The sequence below is a fragment of the Ornithorhynchus anatinus genome, assembly GCF_004115215.2.
Source record: "Ornithorhynchus anatinus isolate Pmale09 chromosome Y5 unlocalized genomic scaffold, mOrnAna1.pri.v4 Super_Scaffold_Y5, whole genome shotgun sequence".
NCBI classification, from domain to species: Eukaryota; Metazoa; Chordata; class Mammalia; order Monotremata; family Ornithorhynchidae; genus Ornithorhynchus; species Ornithorhynchus anatinus.
This window is the reverse complement of record NW_024396670.1, coordinates 250758-276185: the sequence shown is the minus strand read 5'-3', so window position 1 is coordinate 276185 and position 25428 is coordinate 250758. Positions and strand designations below refer to the sequence as shown.

At 45.8% G+C, this 25428-nt stretch overlaps 1 protein-coding gene across 5 annotated transcripts in view; it reads right to left on the bottom strand.

The window, feature by feature from the left end:
- The window catches only part of LOC114808721 (transcriptional repressor CTCF), a 95646-nt gene that overhangs the window by 35638 nt on the left and 34580 nt on the right, over positions 1-25428 (bottom strand). For all 5 annotated transcript variants that reach the window (XM_029056535.1, XM_029056543.1, XM_029056536.1 and 2 more), the window contains 4 exons: positions 24885-25034; positions 23883-24043; positions 21767-21949; positions 5117-5252 (listed from right to left, as the gene is read on the bottom strand). In XM_029056535.1, coding sequence (XP_028912368.1) covers positions 5117-5252; positions 21767-21949; positions 23883-24043; positions 24885-25034 — 630 coding nt within the window. The remainder of the gene's footprint in view (positions 1-5116; positions 5253-21766; positions 21950-23882; positions 24044-24884; positions 25035-25428) is intronic.

Genomic DNA, 25428 nt, shown 5'->3' with positions numbered 1-25428 from the left:
CCTCCAGGACGTCTCCACCTGGATGTCGGCCCGCCACCTAAAACTCAACATGAGCAAGACTGAGCTCCTCATCTTCCCTCCCAAACCCGTTCCTCTCCCAGACTTCTCTATCACCATAGATGGCACGACCATCCTTCCCGTCTCTCAGGCCCGCAATCTCGGTGTCATCCTTGACTCGTCTCTCTCGTTCACCCCACACATCCTATCCATTACCAAGACCTGCCGGTTTCACCTTTACAATATCGCCAAGATCCGCCCTTTCCTCTCCACCCAAACGGCTACCTTACTGCTACGGGGTCTCGTTATATCCCGGCTAGACTACTGTGTCAGCCTTCTCTCTGACCTCCCTTCCTCCTCTCTCGCCCCGCTGCAGTCTATTCTTCACTCCGCTGCCCGGCTCATCTTCCTGCAGAAACGATCTGGGCATGTCACTCCCCTTCTTAAACACCTCCAGTGGTTGCCTATCAACCTCCGCTCCAAACAAAAACTCCTCACTCTAGGCTTCAAGGCTCTCCATCACCTTGCCCCTTCCTACCTCTCCTCCCTTCTCTCTTTCTACCGCCCACCCCGCATGCTCCGCTCCTCTGCTGCCCACCTCCTCACCGTCCCTCGGTCTCGCCTATCCCGCCGTCGACCCCTGGGCCACGTCCTCCCGCGGTCCTGGAACGCCCTCCCTCCTCACCTCCGCCAAACTGATTCTCTTCCCCTCTTCAAAACCCTACTTAAAACTCACCTCCTCCAAGAGGCCTTCCCAGACTGAGCTCCTCTTCGCCCTCTACTACCCCCCTTCACCTCTCCACAGCTAAACCCTCTTTCCCCCCCTTTCCCTCTGCTCCTCCCCCTCTCCCTTCCCATCCCCTCAGCACTGTACTCTTCCGCTCAACTGTATATATTTTCATTATCCTATTTAGTTTGTTAATGAATTGTACATTGCCTTGATTCTATTTAGTTGCCATTGTTTTTACGAGAAGTTCTTCCCCTTGACTCTATTTATTGCCATTGTTCTTGTCTGTCCGTCTCCACCGATTAGACTGTAAGCCTGTCAAACGGCAGGGACTGTCCCTATCTGTTGCCGACTTGTTCATTCCAAGCGCTTAGTAGTTCTCTGCACATAGTAAGCGCTCAATAAATACTATTGAATGAATGAATGAATGAATACCCACTCATCAAGAAGCTCCAGTGGTTGCTCATCAATGATAATAATAATAATAATAATGTTGGTATTTGTTAAGCGCTTACTATGTGCAGAGCACTGTTCTAAGTGCTGGGGTTGATACAGGGTAATCAGGTTGCCCCACGTGAGGCTCACAGTTAATTCCCATTTTACAGATGAGGTAACTGAGGTACAGAGAAGTGAATTGACTTGCCCACAGTCACACAAGTGGCAGAGCCGGGAGTCGAACTCATGACCTCTGATTCCGAAGCCCAGGCTCTTTCCACTGAGCCACACTGCTTCCCACAGCCTATGTACTGAACGAAACTCCTTACCACTGGCTTAACAGTACTTTAAATTTAAACTTTGAGTACTTAAAAGTATTTCACCTCATTGATTTCGTATTACAATCCAACATACTCACTTAGCCTTCTCTGATGCCATCTTACTACTGTACCTCATCTCAATACATCTCATCTCGTTACCTCATCTGCAAAATGAGGATTAAGACTAAGAAACCTATGTGGGACATAATTATTATGGAATTCGATAAGCACTATGTGCCAGGCACTGTACTAAATGCTTGGGTGGAATACAAGCAAATTGTGTTGGACATAGTCACTGTCCTACACAGGGCTCAGAGTCCCCATCCCCATTTTACAGATGAGGTAACTGAGGCACAGAGGTTAAATCACTTGCTCAAGGACGCACAGCTGACAAGTGGCAAAGCATAATTACAGCCCATGACCTTCTAACTCCCAGGCCTGTGTTCTACCCACTATGCCATGTTAGTTTTCTAACGGACTGTATCTAAGGTTTTATATATCCCAGCGCTTAGATACAGTGCCTGGCACACAGTCAGCACTTAAGAAATGCCATTAAATAAAAAAGAGAAAGAAACAGGATAAAAATCCAAGTGCAAGGATGTTGCAGAAGGGAGACAGAGTAGGAAAATGAGTGTTCACTTGGGGAAGGCCTTTTGAAAGATATATGATTTTAGTAAGGCTTGGAAGATGGGGAGAATGATCAGCCACCAGTTATGATAGGGGAGGGGGTTCCAGGCCAGAAGCAGGACATGAGCAAAGGTTTGGTGGTAAAATAAACATAAGATCGAGGTATAGTTGGTAAGCTGAAGTTAGGGGCCTGAAGTTGGAGCAGGAAATCTACACTGAAACTCCCAGTTGGTAGGGAATGTTTTCCACCTCCGTTATAATGAACTCTCCTAAATGCTTAGTACAATGTTCCTTGCACATAGTAAACACTCAGTAGATACAACTGATTGACTGAGGGCCTAGAGCTAGTGCTTTAAAATGACCTTTGGCCTTTGATATTCACCCCACTGCAACCTTAAAGCATTTATGTCCCTATGTGGGCAGGGAAAAAATCTACTAATTCTGCCACACTGTGCTCTCCCAAGGGCTTAGTACAGTGCTCTGCACAGCCAGCACTCAATAAATCAATAAACACTAGTCATTGATGGCCAGGAGTTTCTGTTTGATGCAGAAGTGGATGGACAACCACTGGAGTTTCTTGAGAAGGTGTGAAAAATTTTTAGAGAAAAATGATCCTAGTTGGCAGAGTGAAGTGTGGACTGGACTGGACGGCAACGAAGCTGATGCAGTAATCAAAGCATGGTAAGTGCTTGGATCAATGTAACAATTCAAATGGAGAAGGGCAAATTTTACCAATTTTGCAAAGTTAAACCAACAGAAGTTGGTGACTGACCGAACAATGAATGAGACATGAATGCTGTACAATTCTAAGGCTAAGGGCTTGAGAGAGGTAGGGTGGAGCTGCTGTCTACAGTGATGGGAAAATCAGCTGAGGGACACTGTTTAGGTGGAAAGGTGAGGAGTTCTCTTTCAGAGATGTTAAGTTTGAGGTGTTGGTAGGGTATTTAAATAGAGGGGCCCTTAAGGCCAGAGGAAATATGGGACTACAAAGAAGGAGAGATCAAGGTTGAAGATGTACATTTCAGAATCATTTGCAGAGATGGTAGTTGAAGCCAAGGGACCAAAAGATTTCTAAAAGTTAATGGTGTAAATAGAAAATAGAAAGGGACCCAGAACCGAGTCTTGAGTGTCTCTCATAGGGTAAGAGGGAAAGGAGGAACCGGAGGAAAAGACGGAAAATGAGTGATCAAGAAGACAGGAGGAGAACCAGGAGCAGACAGTGTCAGTGAAGTCAAGGCTCCATGTCTCTAGGAAAGAAGGAGGTGGTTCACAGTGTGGAAGGCAATTTGAAAGGTCGAGGAAGATTAGGATGAAATAGAGATCACAGGATTTGCCGAGGTCAAAGGTCAAAGGAGAGTTTTCTATGGAGTGTGATTTTCATACATTTTCACCAAAAAAAATTTGTGAATAGAAGCTCACATGCCATCAAAATTTACTGAATCAAAAGCTCTCTTTGAAGTCAAAGAAGACGATGTATAGGATTTACTCCTCTTTGTACACCTAAACAATGGGTGTATATTTGAACTCTTGGGGCAATACTTTCCTGTCCGTCCGTCTGTCCGTCAGTCCATCTGTCCGTCCATCCATCTATCCATTTAATCTTATTTATTGAGCACTTAATTGTGTGAAAAGCATCACTTCTGAGAGTACAATATAACAATAATCAGACACATTCCCTGGCCACCCCTGGTGGATCTTTTCAATTTCATAAGCTTGTACTTATGAGAATTTGATGGAAACTACAGAAGGAATCTGCTCTATATCCTATTTGTCAGTGGATAACTGAAAAATCTATTGATGTGCTCAGTGCCCTTGACTAATACTACAGTATGATGAGTCAGTAGTTGTGCCTCTTCGAGAAGCAGCATGGCTTAATGGATAGAATAAGAGTCTAGGAGTCAGGAGGTCAGGAGTTCTAAACCCAGCTCCACCACTGGTCTGCTTGTGATCTTGGGCAAGTCACTTTACTTCTCTGTGCCTCAGTTACCTTATCTTTAAAACTGGGATTTAGACTGTGAGCCCCATGTGGGATAGGGACCTGGTCCAACCTCATTAGCTTGTATCCACCCCAGTGCTTAGTACAGTGCCTGGCACATAGTAAGGGCTTACTAAATATCATTATTAGTAGTAGTAAAAATAATTTAAGATTAGATAAATATAACTGATCTTTAGTCCTTACACTGCATGGACTTTGGAAAATATCTTACTGTTCCCACAGGTGGTTACTTCCTGTAGCTTCTAAATTTCCAAGATGCATCATTTCCTCTTCTCCAGCTGTTCTAAAGTTGCTCTAGTTGGGTTTATGCTAGTGCTTGGATTTAAAAGACTCTGTCATTGACCCAACTTTGATATAGATTACTTTGATATAGATTCACAGGATCTATCTCCAGCAGTGGCTTTACTTAACATTATCATCAAATATTCACGTTTTCTCTTTGGAAAAGTTAAAAATGCCTGCACACATTGACAATGGCACCCCTGAATACTAATTATGCAGTTTTAAGGAAAAAACAACCTTTTTGATTTTCATTAACTCATTAACTCACCTCAGTCTAGGACACTTATGTTAACAAAAAAAAAAAATTAACTTCCTAAAGTCCTTAAGATTTCTGTTTTTCCCCAGGTTCTAACTGCTGTGAAAACCAGTGTAGTGAGTGATCTAACTGCCAAATCGTTATAAATTTACAGTGAATAAAAACAAAATATGTCACAGCTAACTATTTTGATTCCAAGAAATCATTTAGGAATCCTTACTTAGGATGCAGGCTTACATTATGCTGAATTTATATGTGAAAACAATAGACTAAATAAAATTATTACTTTTTAGAATACACTTGAAAACTTCCTATAAAGAATCAGGATAAAATGAGTTTATCTGCAGGATGAGAGAATCAGCACCACGTATCAAGCAATTAAGGACTGCTAATTATTTGCTTACAATTTGTTTACTAAGATTAACAAAATACAACATCTACATAGCACTGAAAAACTAATTAAGGAAGGTTTTTACCACTGTCGGACGAATCCTCTTTCTTAGACCGCATCTTTCGCTTCCTTCCCCGTTTACTCTTCTTGGTTTCTCCTCCATTTGCTCCTTCTACATCATCTGGACCAGTGCAATTGTCCGCATGCCTAGCCATGGTGTTCTAACCAAAGGAAGAGAAACATATTTTAGCTACAATAAATTGAGTCTTTGCAAGTTACATAGATATGTCAAATTATCACTTTGAAGGTAGGTGATAAATAATTGCTGCATTTGTCGTTGTAAGCTTCGGAAGGATTTCCTCCTTGGATAGTAAGAATCTTGAAAATCCTCTTTCCACACTGCAGAGAGGCCAATTTTTACCCCTTACAGTGGCAGTTCCCTGATATATTGAACAAGGTGAAAGAACCGACTGCAGTTATTAAAGTAATGGAGAAAAATAGTTGCATTATTGGCAAAATCCTAAGCCAGAGTCTTTCTAACAACCAAACACTTCTGGAGCCACAGTGTAGTTTTCGATCAGATAACAGGACAGGGATTTTTATTGCTTAACAGATTTAGGAAAGGTGCAGAGACCAGTGCCAGGACCTTTTCATATCTGCACAGACTTTACTAGAGCATAATAAGAACAATAATAATTGTGGCATTTGTTAAGTATTTACTAAGTGCCAGATATTGTACTAAGCGCTGGAGCAGATACAAGCAAACTGGGTTGGACATTGTCCCTGTCCCACATTTTACATTAGTCCCCATTTTACAGATGAGGAAATGGGGGCCCAGAGAAATGACTTGCCCGAGGTCACACTTTCATTCATTCATTCAATAGTATTTATTGAGCGCTTACTATGTGCAGAGCACTGTACTAAGCGCTTGGGATGAACAAGTCGGCAACAGATAGAGACAGTCCCTGCCGTTTGACGGGCTTACAGTCTAATCGGGGGAGACGGACAGACAAGAACAATGGCACTAAACAGCGTCAAGGGGAAGAACATCTCGTAAAAACAATGGCAACTAAATAGAATCAAGGCGATGTACAATTCATTAACAAAATAAATAGGGTAACGAAAATATATACAGATGAGCGGACGGGTACAGTGCTGTGGGGATGGGAAGGGAGAGGTGGAGGAGCAGAGGGAAAAGGGGAAAATGAGGCTTTAGCTGCGGAGAGGTAAAGGGGGGATGGCAGAGGGAGTAGAGGGGGAAGAGGAGCTCAGTCTGGGAAGGCCTCTTGGAGGAGGTGATTTTTAAGTAAGGTTTTGAAGAGGGAAAGAGAATCAGTTTGGCGGAGGTGAGGAGGGAGGGCGTTCCAGGACCGCGGGAGGACGTGACCCAGGGGTCGACGGCGGGATAGGCGAGACCGAGGGACGGTGAGGAGGTGGGCGGCAGAGGAGCGGAGCGTGCGGGGTGGGTGGTAGAAAGAGAGAAGGGAGGAGAGGTAGGAAGGGGCAAGGTGATGGAAAGCCTTGAAGCCTAGAGTGAGGAGTTTTTGTTTGGAGCGGAGGTCGATAGGCAACCACTGGAGTTGTTTAAGAAGGGGAGTGACATGCCCAGATCGTTTCTCCAGGAAGTTGAGCCGGGCAGCGGAGTGAAGAATAGACCGGAGCGGGGCGAGAGAGGAGGAAGGGAGGTCAGAGAGAAGGCTGACACAGTAGTCTAGCCGGGATATAACGAGAGCCCGTAATAGTAAGGTAGCCGTTTGGGTGGAGAGGAAAGGGCGGATCTTGGCGATATTGTAGAGGTGAAACCGGCAGGTCTTGGTAACGGATAGGATGTGTGGGGTGAACGAGAGGGACGAGTCAAGGATGACACCGAGATTGCGGGCCTGCGGGACGGGAAGGATGGTCGTGCCATCCACGGTGATGGAGAAGTCTGGGAGCGGACCGAGCTTGGGAGGGAAGATGAGGAGCTCAGTCTTGCTCATGTTGAGTTTTAGGTGGCGGGCCGACATCCAGGTGGAGACGTCCCGGAGGCAGGAGGAGATGCGAGCCTGAAGGGAGGGGGAGAGGACAGGGGCGGAGATGTAGATCTGCGTGTCATCTGTGTAGAGATGGTAGTCAAAGCCGTGAGAGCGGATGAGTTCACCGAGGGAGTGAGTGTAAATGGAGAACAGAAGAGGGCCAAGAACTGACCCTTGAGGAACTCCAACAGTTAAAGGATGGGAGGGGGAGGAGGCTCCAGCGTAGGAGACCGAGAATGATCGGCCAGAGAGGTAAGAGGAGAACCAGGAGAGGACAGAGTCCGTGAAGCCAAGGTGAGATAAGGTATGAAGGAGGAGGGGATGGTCGACAGTGTCAAAGGCAGAAGAGAGGTCAAGGAGGATCAGAATGGAATAGGAGCCATTGGATTTGGCAAGAAGGAGGTCATGGGTGACCTTAGAGAGAGCAGTCTCGGTAGAGTGGAGGGGACGGAAGCCAGATTGGAGGGGGTCTAGGAGAGAATGGGAGTTAAGGAATTCTAGGCATCGATTGTAGACGACTCGTTCTAAGATTTTGGAAAGGAAGGGTAGTAGGGAGATAGGACGATAACTGGAGGGGGAAGTGGGGTCAAGAGTGGGTTTTTTTAGGATGGGTGAGACGTGGGCGTGTTTGAAGGCAGAGGGGAAGGAGCCCTTGGAGATTGAGTGGTTAAAAATAGAAGTTAAGGAAGGGAGGAGGGCAGGGGCGATGGTTTTAAGAAGGTGAGAGGGAATGGGGTCCGAGGCGCAGGTGGAGGGGGTGGCACTTGCGAGGAGGGAGGAGATCTCCTCTGAGGATACTGCAGGGAAGGATGGGAAAGTAGGGGAGGGGGTTGTTGGGGGGGAGGGGAGAGGCGGAGGGGTGACTTTGGGGAGCTCAGACCTGATCGTGTTGATTTTCGTGAGGAAATAGGTGGCCAGATCATTAGGGGTGAGAGATGGGGGAGGGGGAGGAACAGGGGGCCTAAGGAGAGAGTTAAAGGTCCGGAACAATCGGCGGGGGTGACGGGCATGGGTGTCGATGAGGGAGGAGAAGAAGCTTTGCCTGGCGGAGGAGAGGGCAGAGTTAAGGCAGGAAAGGATAAATTTGAAGTGTGTGAGGTCGGCTTGGTGCTTGGACTTTCGCCAGCAGCGCTCAGCAGCTCGAGCATAGGAGCGTAGGAGGCGGACGGAGGAGGTGATCCAGGGCTGTGGGTTAGTGGAGCGAGAGCGGCGGAGGGAAAGGGGGGCGAGAGAGTCGAGATGAGTAGAGAGGGTGGAGTTGAGAGCGGAGACCCGATCGTCGAGAGTGGGAAGAGAGGACAGGGCGGCAAGGTGAGGCGAGATGCTATTGGAAAGACGGATGGGATCGGGAGAGCGGAGGTCTCTGTGGGGCAGTAGCGAAGATTTGCAGGGGGAGGGAGTGTGAGAGATGAGGCAGGTGAGAAGGTTATGGTCAGAGAGAGGGATTTCAGAGTTGGTGAGTGAGGAGATAGTGCAGCGGTAGGAGATGACGAGATCGAGGGTGTGACCGAGTCGGTGAGTGGGCGCGGTATGGTGGAGGAGGAGGTCGGCAGAGTCGAGGAGGGATAGCAGGCGGGCGGCAGAGGAGTCGTCGGGTACATCCGTATGGATGTTGAAGTCTCTGAGGATCAGAGTGGGCAGAGAGAAGGAGAGGAGGAAGGTGAGAAAGGGGTGAAGGTGGTTGAAGAAGTCGGAGGTGGGACCGGGAGGGCGGTAGATGACGGCGACAAGTAACTGGAGTGGGTGGTAGAGGCGAATGATATGGGCTTCGAAAGAGGGGAAGGAGAGGGAGGGGGGAGGAGGGATAGTGCGGAAGCGGCATCGGGGCGAGAGGAGGAAGCCGACGCCTCCTCCCTTACCGGTGAGTCTGGGGGAGTGGGAGAAGGAGAGGCCTCCGCCGGAGAGAGCGGCGGCGGAGACCGTGTCTTCGGGAGAGAGCCACGTTTCCGAAAGGGTGAGGAGGAGGAGAGAGCGGGAGAGGAAAAGGTCATGGATGAAAGGTAGCTTGCCTGTAATAGAGCGGGGGTTCCAGAGGCCACACTTGAAAGTAGCTGTGGGTGCAAGGGGAGGAGGGGGGGAAGGGCGGGGGGAGGGGAGGGTTTGGATGGGAAGGAGGTGGCGGGGCCCTGGGCGAGGAGAGGGGGATGAGGGGTGGCGGTGGGACAAGAGGACTGGGATGGGGCATGGGTGGGGAAGAGAGAAGGGGGGAGGGGGTGAAGAGGGGGTTTGGTGGGGGGAAGAGTAGGGGGAGGGGGAAGAGGGGTAGCGCTGGTAAAGTGGGGTTCTAGGGCGGGAGAGAGGAGGGGGGGAGGAGACAGAGGAGAGAGCGGGAAAGAGCTGAGCGAGAGAGGGGAAGGGGAAGGGGAAGGGGAGGATAGGAAGGGGCGGGGGGGGGGGGGGGAGGGACATGGCGAGGCCAGAGAGGTGGGTGGCAGCACTGACAACAATAAACAGTAATAAACAAAATCGGTAATATAGCAACATGATACAATATGATACAATACAGTGGTGCTAATATAGTAACATGATACAGTATGATACAATATAGTCGTGTTAATAAAAGGGGTGATGACCAGGGTCGGGGGTAGACTCGATTAAGGGGCGACCTGATGATATTCAGGCAGGTGGTGGAGTAGGGATTAGAACTCAGGTCCTCTGACACCCAGGCCACAGCTCGTTCAACTGGACCGCATTCTCCAGGGGAGCTGCACCTTGGACCGCCCAGCCCCATGCCTGGCTGAACTTTCGCAACCCGGACCTCTGCACCCCCGCTCAAGGACTCCGCCACTAAGAATCTCCCCCCTTCTCTCTGCCCCCAGCCCCATTGTGCTCCCCTGCTCGGGCCTTGGGGCACTGTGCTCCCCAACCGCCCTCCCCTCACTCCACCCAAAGTGGCCATTTTGGGAAGCCCGCACTCCCTCTTCCCCCGTAAGGCGACTGCTTTCCCCCGCCCCGGGCAACGATGTCCTTGTTTCACTGTGTTACCTAACCGTAGCCGCCACCTACGCCCGTAACCCGCCCCGGACATCCTCAGGGCGCACGCCGCTGCCTCAGAGACATTTGGACATGAGACCCAGGACTCTCCTTGCCGCTGGCCTTTTGACTTTGACTTTGATCAGGTCGACCCTTAGTCAAGTCAATCCCCGATCCTGGTCATCACCCGCTTAATAATACTATTTTATTGTATCATGTTACTATATTACTGCTTTTGCATGTTATCGTTAATTGTTGTCAGTGCTGCCACCTACCTCTCTGGCCTCACCATGTCCTTCCACCCCCCCCATCTGCCCCTCCCAATCCTCTCCTTCCCTTTCCCCTCTCCCACCCTGCTCTTTCCCGCTCTGTCCTCTGCCTCCTCCCCGGCCCTAGAAGCCCACTTTACCAGCGCCACCCCCTTCCCCCTCCCCGTCCTCTCCCCCAAACCCCCTCCTTCCACCCTCCACCCTTCCCTCTTCCCCACCCATGCCCCATCCCTGTCCTCCTGTCCCACTGCCACCCCTCCTCCCCCACTTCCCATCCAAACCCTCCTCTCCCTCCGCTCTCCCCCTTTTCCCCGCCTTTGCACCCACAGCTACTTTCAAGTGTGGCCTCTGGAACACCCGCTCCATTACAGGTAAACTACGTTTCATCCTTGACCTTTTCCTCTGCTGATCTCTCCTCCTCCTCGCCCTTATGGAAACCTGGCTCACTGCCGAAGACATGGTCTCTGCCACTGCTCTCTCCAGCGGTGGCCTCTCCTTCTCCCACTCCCCCAGACTCACCGGAAAGGAGGGAGGCATCAGCTTCCTCCTCTCACCCCATTGCCGCTTCCGCACTATCCCTCCTCTCCCTTCCCTCTCCTTCCCCTCCTTTGAAACCCATATCATTCGCCTCTACCACCCCCTCCATATACTTGTAGTTGCCATCTACCGCCTTCCTGGTCCCACCACTGACTTCTTCAACTACCCAGACCCTTCTCTCTGCCCACTCTGATCCTCGGAAACTTCAACATCCCCATGGATGTACCCGATGACTCCTCTACCCCCTGCCTGCTATCGCTCCTCGACTCTGCTGACCTCCTGCTCCACCATACCTCGCCCACTCACCGACTCGGTCATACCCTCAATCTCGTTATCTCCTATTGCTGCACTATCTCCTCCCTCACCAACTCTGAAATCCCTCTCTCAGACCATAACCTTCTCACCTGCCTCCTTTCACTCTCTTGCCCTGCAAATCTATACTACTCCCCCACAGAGACCTCTGCTCTCTTGATCCCATTTATCTCTCCAAAAGCATCTCTCCCCACCTTGCCCCCCGTCCTCTCTTCCCACTCTCGATGATCGGTCACCGCTCTCAACTCCACCCTCTCTACTCATCTCAACTCTCTCACTCCCCCTCCCTCCACCGCTCTCGCTCCACTAACCCACAGTCCTGGGTCACCGCCTCTGTCCGCCTCCTGTGCTCCTATGCTCGAGCTGCGGAGCGCTGCTGGTGAAGATCCAAGCACCAAGCCAAACTTATCCATTGGAACTGTATCCTTTCCTGCCTTAACTCTGCCCTCTCCTCCACTAGGCAGAACTTCTTTTTTTCCCTCATTGACATCCATGCCCGTCACCCCTGCCAATTGTTCCGGACCTTTAATTCTCTCCTTAGGCCCCCATTCCTCCCCCTCCCCATCCCTCACACCCAATGATATTCATCACAAAAATTAACACAATCAGATCTGAGCTTCCCGAAGTCACCCCTCTCCCTCCTACCTCCCCCCACCATCCCTCTCCCCTACTCTCCCATCCTTCCCTGCAGTATCCTCAGAGAAGATCTCCTCCCTCCTCGCAAGTGCCAACCCCTCCACCTGTGCCTCGGACCCCATTCCCACTCACCTTATAAAAACCATCGCCCCTTCCCTCCTCCCCTCCTTAACTTCTATCTTTAACAGCTCACACTCCAGTGGCTTCTTCCCCTCTGCCTTCAAACATGCCCATGTCTCCCCCATCCTAAAAAAACCCTCTCGACCCCACTTCCCCTTCCAGTTATCGCACCATCTCCCTACTACCCTTCCTTTCCAAAATTCTAGAACGAGTGTCTACACTCTCTGTTTAGAATTCCTTAACTCCCATTCTCTCCTGGACCCCCTCCAATCTGGCTTCCGTCCCCTTCATTCTACCAAGATTGCTCTCTCTAAGGTCACCCACGACCTCCTTCTTGCCAAATCCAATGGCTCCTACTCCATTCTAATTCTCCTTGACCTCTAAACTGCCTTTGACACTGTCAACCATCCCCTCCTCCTCCACATCTTATCTCACCTTGGCTTCACAGACTCCATCCTCTCCCGCTTATCCTCTTATCTCTCTGGCCGGTCATTCTCGGTCTCCTTCGCAGGCGCCTCCTCCCCCTCCCATCTTTTAACTGTTGGAGTTCCTCAAGGGTCAGTTCTTGGCCCTCTTCTGTTCTCCATTTACATTCTCTTGGTGAACTCATTCGCTCTCACGGCTTCAACTATCATCTCTATGCAGATGACACACAGATCTATATCTTTGTCCCTGTCCTCTCCCCCTCCCTTCAGGTTCGTATCTCCTTCTGCCTCCAAGATGTCTCTACCTGGATGTCTGCCCGACACCTAAAACTCAACATGGCCAAAATTGAGCTCCTCATCTTCCCTCCTAAGCCCTGTACTCTTCCCGACTTCTCTATCACTGTGGACGGTTACGACCACCCTTCCCGTCTCTCAGGCCCGCAACCTCGGTGTCATCTTTGATTTGGCTCTCTGGTTCACCCCATACATCCAATCCGTCACCAAAACCTGCCGATCTCACCTTTATAATATTGCCAAGATCCAACCTTTCCTCTCCACCCAAACGGCTATCTTACTGTTACAGGCTCTCATAATATCCCGGCTGGATTATTGTGTCAACCTTCTCTCTGATCTCCCTTCCTCCTGTCTCTCCCCGCTCCAGTCTATTCTTCACTCTGCTGCCCGGCTCATCTTCCTGCAGAAACGCTCTGGGCATGTCACCCCCCTTCTTAAAAACCTCCAGTGGTTGCCTATCAACCTCCACAAGAAACAAAAACTTCTCACTCTAGGCTTCAAGTCTCTCCATCACCTTGCCCCTTCCTACCTCTCCTTCCTTCTCTCTACTGCCCACCAGGCACACACCGCTCCTCTGCCGCCCACCTCCTCACTTTCTCCCGTTTTCGCCTATCCTGCCGTCGACCCCTGGGCTACGTCCTCCCACAGTCCTGGAATGCCCTCCCTCCTTACCTCTGCCAAACTAATTCTCTTCCCCTCTTCAAAACCCTACTTAGAGCTCACCTCCTCCAAGAGGCCTTCCCAGACTGAGCTGCCACTTTTCCCTCTGCTCCCCCTTTACTCCCCCCCACCTCGCCTCAGCTAAGCCCTCTTTTCCCCGATTTCACCCACTTCACCCCTCTATTGCCAACCTACTCACTGTACTTTGTATCTCGCCACCAACCTCTCACCTATTCTGCCTCTGGCCTGGAATTCTCTCCCCTTTCATATCTGATATTCTCCCCACCTTCAAAGCTTTATTAAGAATACATCTCCTCTAAAAGGCCTTCCTTGACTAAACCCTCTTTTTTGTTTCTCTCACTCCCTTCTGCATTGCCCCGCAACACACTACTATCAGTCACTCAACCAACCAACGATATTTTTTGAGTTTTTACTGTGTGAATGGCATTGCACTAAGTGCTTGAGAGAGTATGAGCTTATAGTCTAGTAGGGAGATAGATATTTCTATAAATATCTGTCTCTATAAGTGAGATCTCCTGCCTCCTCTCAAAATCCACCCCCTCCTCCTGTGCACTTGACCCCATTCCTTCGCACCTATTAAATATTCCTGCCCTCTCCCGTCTGCCCTCCCTAACAGCCATGTTCAACTGTTCACTCTCCAATGGCTTCTTCCCCACTGCTTTAAACATACCCTTGTCTCTCTCATCCCCCAAAAAACTCTCCCTTGATCCCATTGATCCTTCCAGTTACTGCCCCATCTCTCTCCAACCATTCTTCTCCAGACTCCTTGAGCAGGCTTTCTACCCTGCTGTCTCAAATTCCTCTCCTCCAATTCTCTCCTTTAGTCCCTCCAATCTAGCTTCTGTTCCCTTCATTCCACAGCAACTGCCCCCTCAAAGGAGCCCACTGATCTTCTTCTTGTCAAATTCAATGGCATCTACTCCATCCTAATCCTCCTCAGCTCTCAGCTGCCTTCGACACTGCGGACCATCCCCTTTGTCTGGAAACATTAACCAATCTTGGCTTGACTGACACTGTCCTCTCCTGTTTCTCATCTAATCTCTCTGGCTGTTCATCTTCAGTCTCCTTCGCGGGCTTCTCCTCCGCCTCCCATCCCGCAGCTGTGGGCATGACTTGAGGTTCAGTTCTGGGAACTATTCTCCATTTACACCAACTCACTTGGATAACATTCAACTACCACCTCTATGCCAATACCCAGATCCACATCTTCAGCCGTTTTCCTCTCTCCAATCTTGAAATTCCTCCTGCCTTCAAGGCCTCTCTACTTGGATGTCCTTCTGTCATCTCAAACTTAACATGGTTTAGTGGAAAGAGCCCGGGCTTGGGAGTCAGAGGTCATGGGTTCGAATCCCAGCTCTGCCACTTGTCAGCTATGTGACTGTGGACAAGTCACTTAACTTCTCTGTGCCTCAGCTCCCTCATCTGTAAAATGGGGATTAAGACTGTGAGCCTCATGTGGGACAACCTGATAATCCTGTATCTACCCCAGCGCTTAGAATAATGCTCTGCACACAGTAAGCGCTTAACAAATACCCACATTAATTAATTAAAACAGAACTCCTTATCTTCCCATCCAAACCCTGTCCTCTCAATAACTTTCCCATCACTACAGATTGCACCTCTATCCTTTGCATTATTCTTGATTACTCTCTTTCACTCAATCCACATTTTCAATACATCAGTAGATCTTATTGGTCCCACCTTCACTACATCGCTAAAATCTGCTCTTTCCTTTCCATCCACAATGCTATCACATTAATACAATCACTTATCCTATCCTGACTGAATTACTGCATCAGCCTCCTTGCTGACCTTTTGTCTCTTCCCACTTCAATCCATATCTCACTCTGCTGCCTGTATCATTTTCAACAAAAACAATCAGGACATGGCACTCCATTACTCAAAAACCTCCAGTGATTGCTCATCAAAAGAATGGCCCTTCTTACCGGTTTGAAGGCACTCACTCACCTTGCTCCCCTCCCACTTCAACATACTACTTTCCTACTACAAGCCAGCCCACACAATTTGCTCCTTTCACTTTTTGTGATGCCTCTATCTCTATCTTGCTGCCGATTCTTCACCCGTGTCCTGTCCTGGGCTGTAACACACTCCCTCCTCAAATCTGACAGATAATGACTCTCTCCACTTTCAAAACCTTTTTGAGGTTACATCTTCTCCAAGAAACCTTCCCTCACTAAGCAACCTTTTCCTTTTCTCCCACTCCCTCTTGCGTCACCCTTTTTCCCTTTGTTCACCGCCCCCTCCTAGCCCCACAGCACTTATGACATACATGTAATTTATTTATTTAAATATCTCTCTGCTTCCTCTCAGACTGTAAACTCATTGTGGACAGGTAATGTGTCTATTGATTGTTGTAATGTACTCTCCCAAGCACTTAGTAGAGTGCTCTACAAACAGTAAGCACTTAATAAATATATTTGAATGAATTAATAAATAAATAATTTAAAACTATGTTCATGTGCTTTGGGGTTGAAAGAGGGATAATACTAAATGCCTATAGGGTACTGATCCAAATGCACAGTGACAGAGAGGAGGGGAGGGAAGGAAAGGGAGTCAGGAAAAAGCCGGAAAAGGCTTCTTGGAACAGATTTGACCTTAATAGGGTTTTGAAGGTGAGGCGAATGTGGTCTGGCATATAGGAAGGGGGAGAGAGCTCCAAACAGAACAGAAGACTTGCGAACGGGGTCATTGGTGAGCGCACAATAATAACCTGGCATTAGACGAGTGAACAGGGTGGGAAATCAGTTATGTAAGGAAAGAGGGAGCAAGCTGATTGAGTACTTTAAGCACAAAACAATGTTAGAGTTTAAAGCGTATTCACGTTAACGTAAATAAACTATGGATATGTACGAAAGTGCTGTGGGGCTGAAGGAGGGATAAATAAAGGGGGCACATCCAAGTACAAGAGCAACAAGAAGAGATTGGGTAGAGAGGAAATGAGGGCATAGTTGGGGAAGGTCTCTTGGAGGCAATGTGTTTTTAATAAGGATTTGATAGGGGGCAGTAATCATCTGTTGGACATGAAGAGGGAGGGCATTTCAGGCCAGAGGCAGGATGGGGGCATGAGGTTGGTGGCAAAATAGATAAGATCAAAGTTGAGAGATTCAGGCTGCCATTTGGGGAGTGAAGTGCGTGGGCTGGGTTGAAGTAGGAAAGCAGTCAAGTAAGATAGGAGGGGGGAAAAGTTCTGCATCATGCTTGTATTTGGATTTGCTCCCTCTATTCACTCACTAAAGCCCCACAGCATTAGTGTCTATATACCTAATTTATTTATGCATTTATATTAATGTCTGTCTTCCCTTCTACATTATAAACTCACTGGGGACAGGGAACATGTCTGCCAACTGTTTTTTTTTAAGGTATTTAATTGTGATTTTTTTAATCACTTACTATGTGCAGACACTGTACTAAGCACTACATTTGTTAAGTTCTCATTATATGTCAAACACTGTTCTAAACATGAGTGTAGACACATGTGAATTAGATTGGACACAGTCCCTGCCCCACAAAGGACTCGCAGTTTAAGTAAGAGGGAGAAGTGTTATATTATACTCTCCCAGGTGCTTAGCATAGTGTACTGCACACAGTTAAGTGTTCAGTAAATTTAACTGATTGTTTGACTGGTTAAAGCCTATGGTCTGGAGTTTCTGTTTGAGGGAGAAGTGTATGAGCAATTATTGGCGGTTCCTGAGGAGTGGGGAAACAAGGACTGAACAGTTATGTAAAAATGATCTGGGCAACAAAGAAATGGACTGGAGAGGGGAGAGACAGGAGGCAAGGAGATCACGAGGAGAAGAATGCAGCAGGGAAGGCATGATAGGGTAAATGTGTGTATCTGCATAGTATTCATTTGGATAGAGAGGAAAGAAATTTTACGGTACTAAGAAGAAAAAATGACAAGACTTGGTGACAGATGGAATATGAGGGTTGCATTAGAGAGATAAATCAAGGATAATACCTGGATTACAGCCTTTTTTAAAAAATTGTATTTGTTAAGGCACTTACTATATGCCTAACAGTACTAAGTGCTGGTGCTGGGGTACATACAAGCTAATCAAGTTAGACATAGTCCATGTCCCATATGGGGCACAGATGAGGTGTTTGAGGTACAGAGAAGTTAAGTGACTCGTCTAAGGTCACAAAGCAGACAGGTGGAGGAGCCAGGATTAGAACCTTCTGATTAAGTCCTTCTGATTTCCAGGCCCGTGTTCTATACAGCAGGCCAAACTGTTTCCCATAGACAAGGAGGATGGTGGTGCTGTCTACAGTGATGGGAATGATGTTAGGGATGACATGGTTTGGGAGGGAAGATAAGGAGTTTTGTTTGGATTTGTTTAATTTGAGATGTTAGCAGGACCTTGAGGAAAAAATGTCCTGAAGGCAGGAGGAAAAGCAAGACTGCAGGAAAGATAAGGGCTGGAGAGATACATTTGGGAATTATCCACTTAAAGATGGTATTTGAAGCCATGGGAGAGAATGAATTATCCAGGGGAATGGGTGCACATAGAGAAAAGAAGAGGGCCTAGAACTGAGCCTAGATAAATCCCCACTGTTGGAGGGTGGGAGGCAGAGGAGGAGCCTGTGAAAGACGAGGAGGAGCACCCAGAGAGACTGGATGGGAACCAAATCAGGACAATGTCACTGAAGCTAAGGTTAGATGATTCTTCAAGAAGGGGCAGACCTCAGTCTAGAAGGCAGGATTAAGATGAAGTAAAGGCTAATAGATTTGGCAAGAGGAAGGTCACTGGTACCATCTCTCACTTTAGAGAGAGCAGTTCCCTGGAGTGAAGGTGGAAACCAGATTGAAGGGGATCAAGGAGAAACTGGAGTACACAAATAGGGACAGTGGGTAGACAACTCTCTCAAGGCATTTGGAGAAAATGGTATGGAGGGAGATGAAGCGATAACTATAGGACACAGTGGGACACAGAGAGGGTTTTATAGGGCATTCATTCATTTATTCAATTGTATTTATTGAGTACTTACTGTGTGCAGAGCACTGTACTAATTACTTGGAAGGTACAATACAGCAATAAAGAGACAATCCCTGCCCACAACTTGGCTTACAATTTAGACTGGGGGAGACAAACAAGTAAAAAGGCATTAATATAAATAAGTAGAATTATAGATATATTCATATATACCTAAGTGCTGTGGGGAGGGGAGAGGCGGGGAAGAGCAAAGGGAGTGAGTAGAGGTGAGGTAGAAGGGAGGCGGAGTTGAGTAGATAAGGCTGGAGATGTAGATTTGAGTATAATGGAGGTTGTAGTTGAAGCCATGGGCGCAAATGAGTTCACCAAAGGAGTGGGTACAGATGTTTGAAAGTAGAGGGGAGGAAAAAGATCGCCATCAAGGAGGGAAAGGGGGGGGGAGACTGTTTCAGAAAGGTTTAGAGGCATGGGGTCAGAAGCACAGTTAGAGGGAGTAGGTCTTGAAAGGAGCTGAGAAGTTTCCTCTTGAAGCACTGCTGGGATAAGTAAAAAGGTCAGAAAAACAAGGGAGTCGAGTTTAGTGGAAGAAGACACTGTTTGTAGACATTTGATAGCTGATACTGATTTTACTAGAATAATCAATAGTCATAAGTAGTGTCCAGAATTACTATTGATATTCTACCATTAAGTAGATAGCACTGTCAGAAGAAGAGCAGCATGAAATGAGGTTACTCATTAAAGGTAACCTCTAACTAGAATGATAGGAGTCCCATCACAGCTACGCCAGATATCCACAGGATTTTTGAAAACTGCATCATAGAAATAATTATTTCCTATTATTTCTAGGAACATATGAAAAAGTATAATCATATAAAGACTGGCGAGAGTCAAGTGCAAGGGAAAAGATGGCAGCATGGAAGGAGTGCAGCTTAGTGGAAAGAGCGCAGCTTAGTGGAAAGAGCAAGGGTTTGGGCGTCAGCGGTTCTAATTCTAGACTGCCACTATTCAGCTGTGACCTTGGGCAAGTCACAACTTCTCTGTGCCTCAGTAACCTCATCTGTAAAATGAGGATTAAGACTGTGAGCCTCAAGGGGGAGAATCTGATTATCTTGTATCTACTCCAGTGCTCAAAACAGTGCTTGGCACATAGTAAGCAGTGAACAAATACCATCATTATTACTATTATTACTTTTATTGCCTGAAATTCCCAAGGTTTAAAAAAATTTTCCTACTTCAGTACAGTAATCCAAAAGGCTGGAAGTCTCTATTTTGGGCAGCTGCTACTGCTACTCCCATCCTAATCTCTCATTCTAACCCAACAGGCTTACGCATCAGCATCCTTTCTGACCTCTCAACCTTCTGCCTCTACCCACTTCAATCCACACTTCACTCCACTGCCCAAAACGTTGAAGGCATGTCACTCCTCTCCTCAAAAATCTCCAGTGGTTGCCTACCAACCTCCTTATCAAACAAAAACTCCTCACTGTTGGCTTTAAAGCTCTCCATCACCTTTCCCCCTTCTATTTCGCCTCCCTTTTCTCCCTCTACATCCCAGCCTGCACATTCCACTCTTCGGTGCTAATCTTCTCACTGTGCCTCGATCTCGCCTGTTTCGCCACCAGCCTCCAGCCGTTTTGCCTCTGGCCTGGAACACCCTTCTTTCTCAAATCTGCTAAACTAGCAAATTTCCCCCCTTCAAAGCCCTACTTAAGGCACATCTTCTCCAAGAGGCCTTCCCAGACTAAGTCCTCTTTTCCTCAGTTCCCCCCACTTCTGCTTTTCTGTCCCCTCCCCACCACAGTACTTATGCACAATGCATATATCTATAGTTCTACTTATTTATAGTGATGCCTATTTACTTGTTTTGATGGCTGTCTCCCTTAGACTGTAAGCTCTTTGTGGTCATGGATTATCTCTTTATTGCTGAACTGTATTTTCCAAGCACTTAGTACAGTGCTCTAAACACAGTAAGTGTTCACTAAATACAATTGAATGAATGAATGCTACTGCTACTGCCACTAACACTACTTCAGTGACCTCTCAACTCGTTAAACTCCCTTTCTTTCCTTTCCCAGAAAAGGATAATAATATTTGTGATATTTCTTAACTGCATAAGTATAATAATTCTTGATAATTTATAATAATTTTTCTAAGTGCCAAGAACTCAGAAAAAAGATGATCATATAAAGCTCTTGGGAAGGGACAGGGACCCAAATGATTCCTCCAGAGAGATGTTAGGAGGAAAAAGCCAAATAGGTGATTTTACATGTAAGAGACAAAATGACATTATGTGCTCATGAAAGGTTGCTGCCTCTTATTTAGAGTAGTTTTGGGGGGTTTTTTTTGAGCTTCTGGTGAGATCTAACAGTGAAAGAACATAATAGTCCTAAAGTATGCAAAATTTGTCTCCAGGGCATCTAATTTCAATAAGGCTTTCTTTTTTGAATAGGAGCAAGAGGAGCATACGCAGTTTGGAAGGTTTGGACGGAAGGGAAATGATATGGGTAAGAGGACTCATCAGACATTCACTTGCACCACAAAGCACACCATTCAGAGAATAAAAAGTAATAATAAGTGCCCTAATAATGGTGGTGGTAGTTGTTAAGTGCTTACTGTGTGCTAGGCATTGTACTAAGCGCTGGAGTAGATATGAGACAAACAGGTTCTAAATGGGGCTCACAGTCTAAGTAGGAGGGAGCTGAGGCACAGAGAATTTATGTCACTTGTCTAATGTCATGCAGCACTTAGCTGTTGATTCGACAAAATAAACTAACCAGTATTTCAAGAAAAGGGAAATACATTTCTACCCAGGGAGGATGAGGGGAAGAGATGGATTTTCAGAGTAAAGGGATGTCCAAACATATTGAGGCCTTATGAGACCTAGAGGTTCTAATGACCTGAGATTTTTCCTGGGCAAAAGGAGAAATAGAACATTCATACCTAACCTTGCAAAGGAGACCTAGAACCTTTTCCTTAATCTTCAATGAATTATGGAGCAGAGTAGTAGTAATGTGTTTACTGATTGCACACACAAGCAAGCATGTTTGCACAAAATAATATATGTTAGAAAAAGGAAAATAGAACTAGTGGGGAGCACAGGGGTATGTTTCTGGGGTCTTTGTGGCCAAGGGACTGGAAAGAAGTGGAAGAGCTGCTTCCCCAAAATCATGGGAGAGACAAGGCCTAGTATCTTCATTTGGTTTGGCAGGTTTGGTTTGGAAGACCTTCAAGTTTTTCACGTCCCAAAATTACCTGGAGGGATTATCATGGTAATCAGTTACAGTATTCCTTGTCAATAGTTGGTATAACTGATTACTTTTTCTAATTTAAAACTTTAAAAAGTCTTATGCATATTTAATGATGAGAGGAATTCTAGCGTTTACCAACTCAACTAACTGAAAAAACCTAATAAAAACTAAATAAACTCATGAAGTGAGTTCTTTTTTAAACATACCATTGAAGCAATCAAAAAAATGCTACAACAGGTGAGATGTATTTGGAAGTGAGACCTTGGCACTTACTCTGCGAGTGAATGTTTTACCACACTTAGAACAGACAAAAGCAGCAGGGACAAAGTTGGGATCATGGTATCGCTTGAAGTGCATATCAAGTAGTTGCTTCTGGCGGAAGGTTTTATCACAATGACTACAAGCATATGGCTTCTCTCCAGTATGGGTCCGCTTATGCATGATCATGTGCCGTTCCTAAAAGCAGGTATAAAACAGTTTCAGTAATTAATCTGGGCAACCAAAATAATACTTTAAATTGAAGTAGCACTTTCATTTTCCAAAACCTCTATTTCCACAAAATATACATTTTTGACTTTGCTTAGATAAGTACCTCTTTGAGAGCAGTGTTTTCTCTTTAAAAAAATTTAAAAACTCTGCAAGTGATGTACCTGTTAAGTCTTGCCCACTTCTACCCTAAATATAATTTCCCTGACCAGATCTTAATTCAAAATTCTGCTGGAGATCCTTTTAAATTATACCCCTGGAAATCACAGCAGAGAATTAAGTTTGAGTTTATGTAAAAACGGTCAGCAGGCACTGTGTTGAATGAACAGAAATTACTAACCACCCTAACAGGATGCTTGGGGCACACAGATGGGAATTGTACGTAGTGCACCCTGTCTTGCTCCTCCCTTCATGTTTCCTTGTCTCTGCTACTGCCTCATCCCTGCTGGCTCTTTTATTTTTCATTGATTTTCAAACGTTTTCTATGTGCCTGACAGTATATACTTATCACAAAAGAGACCATGTCCCACAGTTTTAATCCCCTTTTACAAATGAGGTAACTGAGGCTCAGAGAAGTTAGTCACTTGCCCAAAGTCACAAAGGAGACTAATAAAAGAGTTGGAATTAGAACCCATGTCCTCTGGATTTTCTGGTCTATGCTCTACCCACTAGTCAACTCTGTTTCCCTAGCTTCCTCTAGCTTAATTCTGATCTGACAGGCAGATGACAGGTGCATAGCATAAACACAAAAGCTGCTCTTGTTTACTTTACTGTACGAGGATTAGAATTTCAGAGGGATAATATTTAGAATTGATGCCAACCCTACACACACAGACCACTCACTCAGACCTACACCAAATGCACACCACGGAAAAAAAAAACTTCTTTATTAGCTACAGACTCACAGATATTTTTAGAAGACTATGAATGAAGCAAAGTAAGGATCTGCAGGTTTCATATTGGTATAAATTCTAAGTATTATACCACTCTCTATCAGCACACAGTTGATATTCAATTTATTTAACAGTCTATTGCAAGGTCCCCTGCTCATATCTCCCTTAGTTCCTGGAGTCAGATTGGCTGCAGATACAAAATAAACCTTCTGAGTTGGAGAGCATATGGATGAAAACAGGAAGTGTGGTGAACATAAAACATAAATAAGCCACAGTGTCCCAACTACATCTGACTTTAATCTTGGGCAATGGCAACAAAGAATGGTACAGAATAATGTAATGGATATTTTCCCTATTACCAGTCACATCTTCAGAGATCAGAGTGAGAATTACTTTGATTCATGACGTTTATATACCTAAGACTCTATCTATCTACTTTGATGGTATTGATGCCTGACTACTTGTTTTGTTTTGCTGTCAGCCTTCCCCTTTTAGACTGTGAGCCCCTCTTTGGGCAGGGATTGTCTCTATCTGTTGCCAAATTGTACATTTCAAGGGATTGGTACAGTGCTATGCACACTGTTAAGTGTTCAATAAATAAAACTGAATGAATGAGTGAATTACTATAAGACAATTATCAGTGACAGGATAAAATTAAATGGCTCAAGCCATCAACTATTCTGTTTGAAGATGATTACCCAATTGTGACCTCAAAAGATACTTAACAGAAATAGAAAACAGCTGCTCTCCCAAACACTCATTTTCCTGTATATCCTCCTACCGCAAAACTAGTATACCCAGATACTTTCTTCTCTCTCAAAAATGGAGTTTTCTAGAGTTAGGGTCAACGGTATTTGGCTGTCAAATTTAGATGTTCTTGGTAATGCCAAGTGAGTATTCCTTTATACTGTGGAATATTTCACATTAGGTACAATTTTGGTTACTCACTCCCGAACAACATTTTTTGCTTTTCAATTTCTAAAACTTCTAGGAATTATTTGCAAGCATACCTGTCTGCAAGCATAGTCGCACTGGTCACATTTGAAACGTTTCTCATTCTTGTGGGACTTCTGATGCTGGATGAGGGCATATCTCTCATGGAATACGGCATCACAGTAACGACACTTCTTGCCTTGTTCAATGTAAGAATGTTGCTTTCGCAAATGGACACCTGGCAGTTGCAGAATATCAAAAACTTTTGAAACTCACAGAAGTAAAATTTGAATGAAGTATTTCTTCTTTTAATGTCCAACCTCTGCAATAAGGCTATCTTGATTTACGGAAGCTTAGTTCTTAAAGTGAGAGTTAAAACATTCAGGGATAGTTTTCTATTGCTGCTATGAACTTCCTATTTGTCCTAAAATAATCTTTTTCTAAATTATTTGTTACTGCGTCACATAGGAACATCACCTTTTGTTTTGAAGAATACTAAAATCAGAGGAATTTTTTTAATATGTGTTAAATGCTTACTATGCCGCAGGCACTATACTGACAGCTGTGGTAATTACAAGATAATCAGCTGGACACAATCCATGTTCCTCAGTGCAGCTCACAGCTTTAATCCCTATTTTATAGATATGGTAACTGAGGCAGAGAGAAGTTAGGTAACTTGATCAAGATCTCAGGGCAGACAAGTGGCAGAGCCGGCATTTGAATCCAGGTCCTTTGACTTCTGGACCTTTGCTTTTACAGCAGACCTCACTGCTTCTCAGCAGGGAAGCAGCATGGCTTAGTGGAAAGAGCCCGGGCTTGGGATTCAGAGGTCATGGTTTCTAATCCCGGCTCTGCCACTTGTCTGCTGTGTGACCTTGGGCAAATCACTTAACTTCTCTGTATCTCAGTTGCCTCATCTGTAAAATGGGGATTAAGATTGTGAGCCCCACATGAGACAATCTAATTAGTTTGCATCTACCCCAGTGCTTCGAACAGTGCTTGGCACAAAGTGCTTAACAAATACCATTATTATTATTATGAAATCTTAACCTGAAATCTTAATACCTTAATTTACTTACCTAAATCACTTTTTCTTGCTATCACAGTGTCACAGTGTGGACAGTGAAATTTAGCCACATTCTCCGTATGTTTCTGTAAAATATGCATCTTCATGGTACCACTCTGGGTAAAACGAGCATGACAAATATAGCATTCATACGGCTTTTCACCTTAGAAAGAATGAGGTAAAATATTAGAACGTATATTTGACTAAATAGAATGGTGTAGCTTCAAAAATTAGCTATTAATTTGCATATGACTTGGGCATTCAGACATTTTCATTATTTGCCTGCATAGTTGCCTCCATTATATATTTTCCCAACCTTCACCCCTATTTTTTAGGACTGGAATAGTAGATTATTTTTATAAGCAGCAATAGTGTATGTGCCTGGGTAAGAAGAGAAGGTTCAGAAAAAGGCAGGACTAGAATTACAAGCTTCTGCTATGGGGAAATTCCTCAGTATTACATACAATAATGATAATGATAACAATAACCATGATAAGTAGTATCTGTTAAACTCTTGAATGTACTAATGGCTAGGAATAAATAAAATAAAACCACAT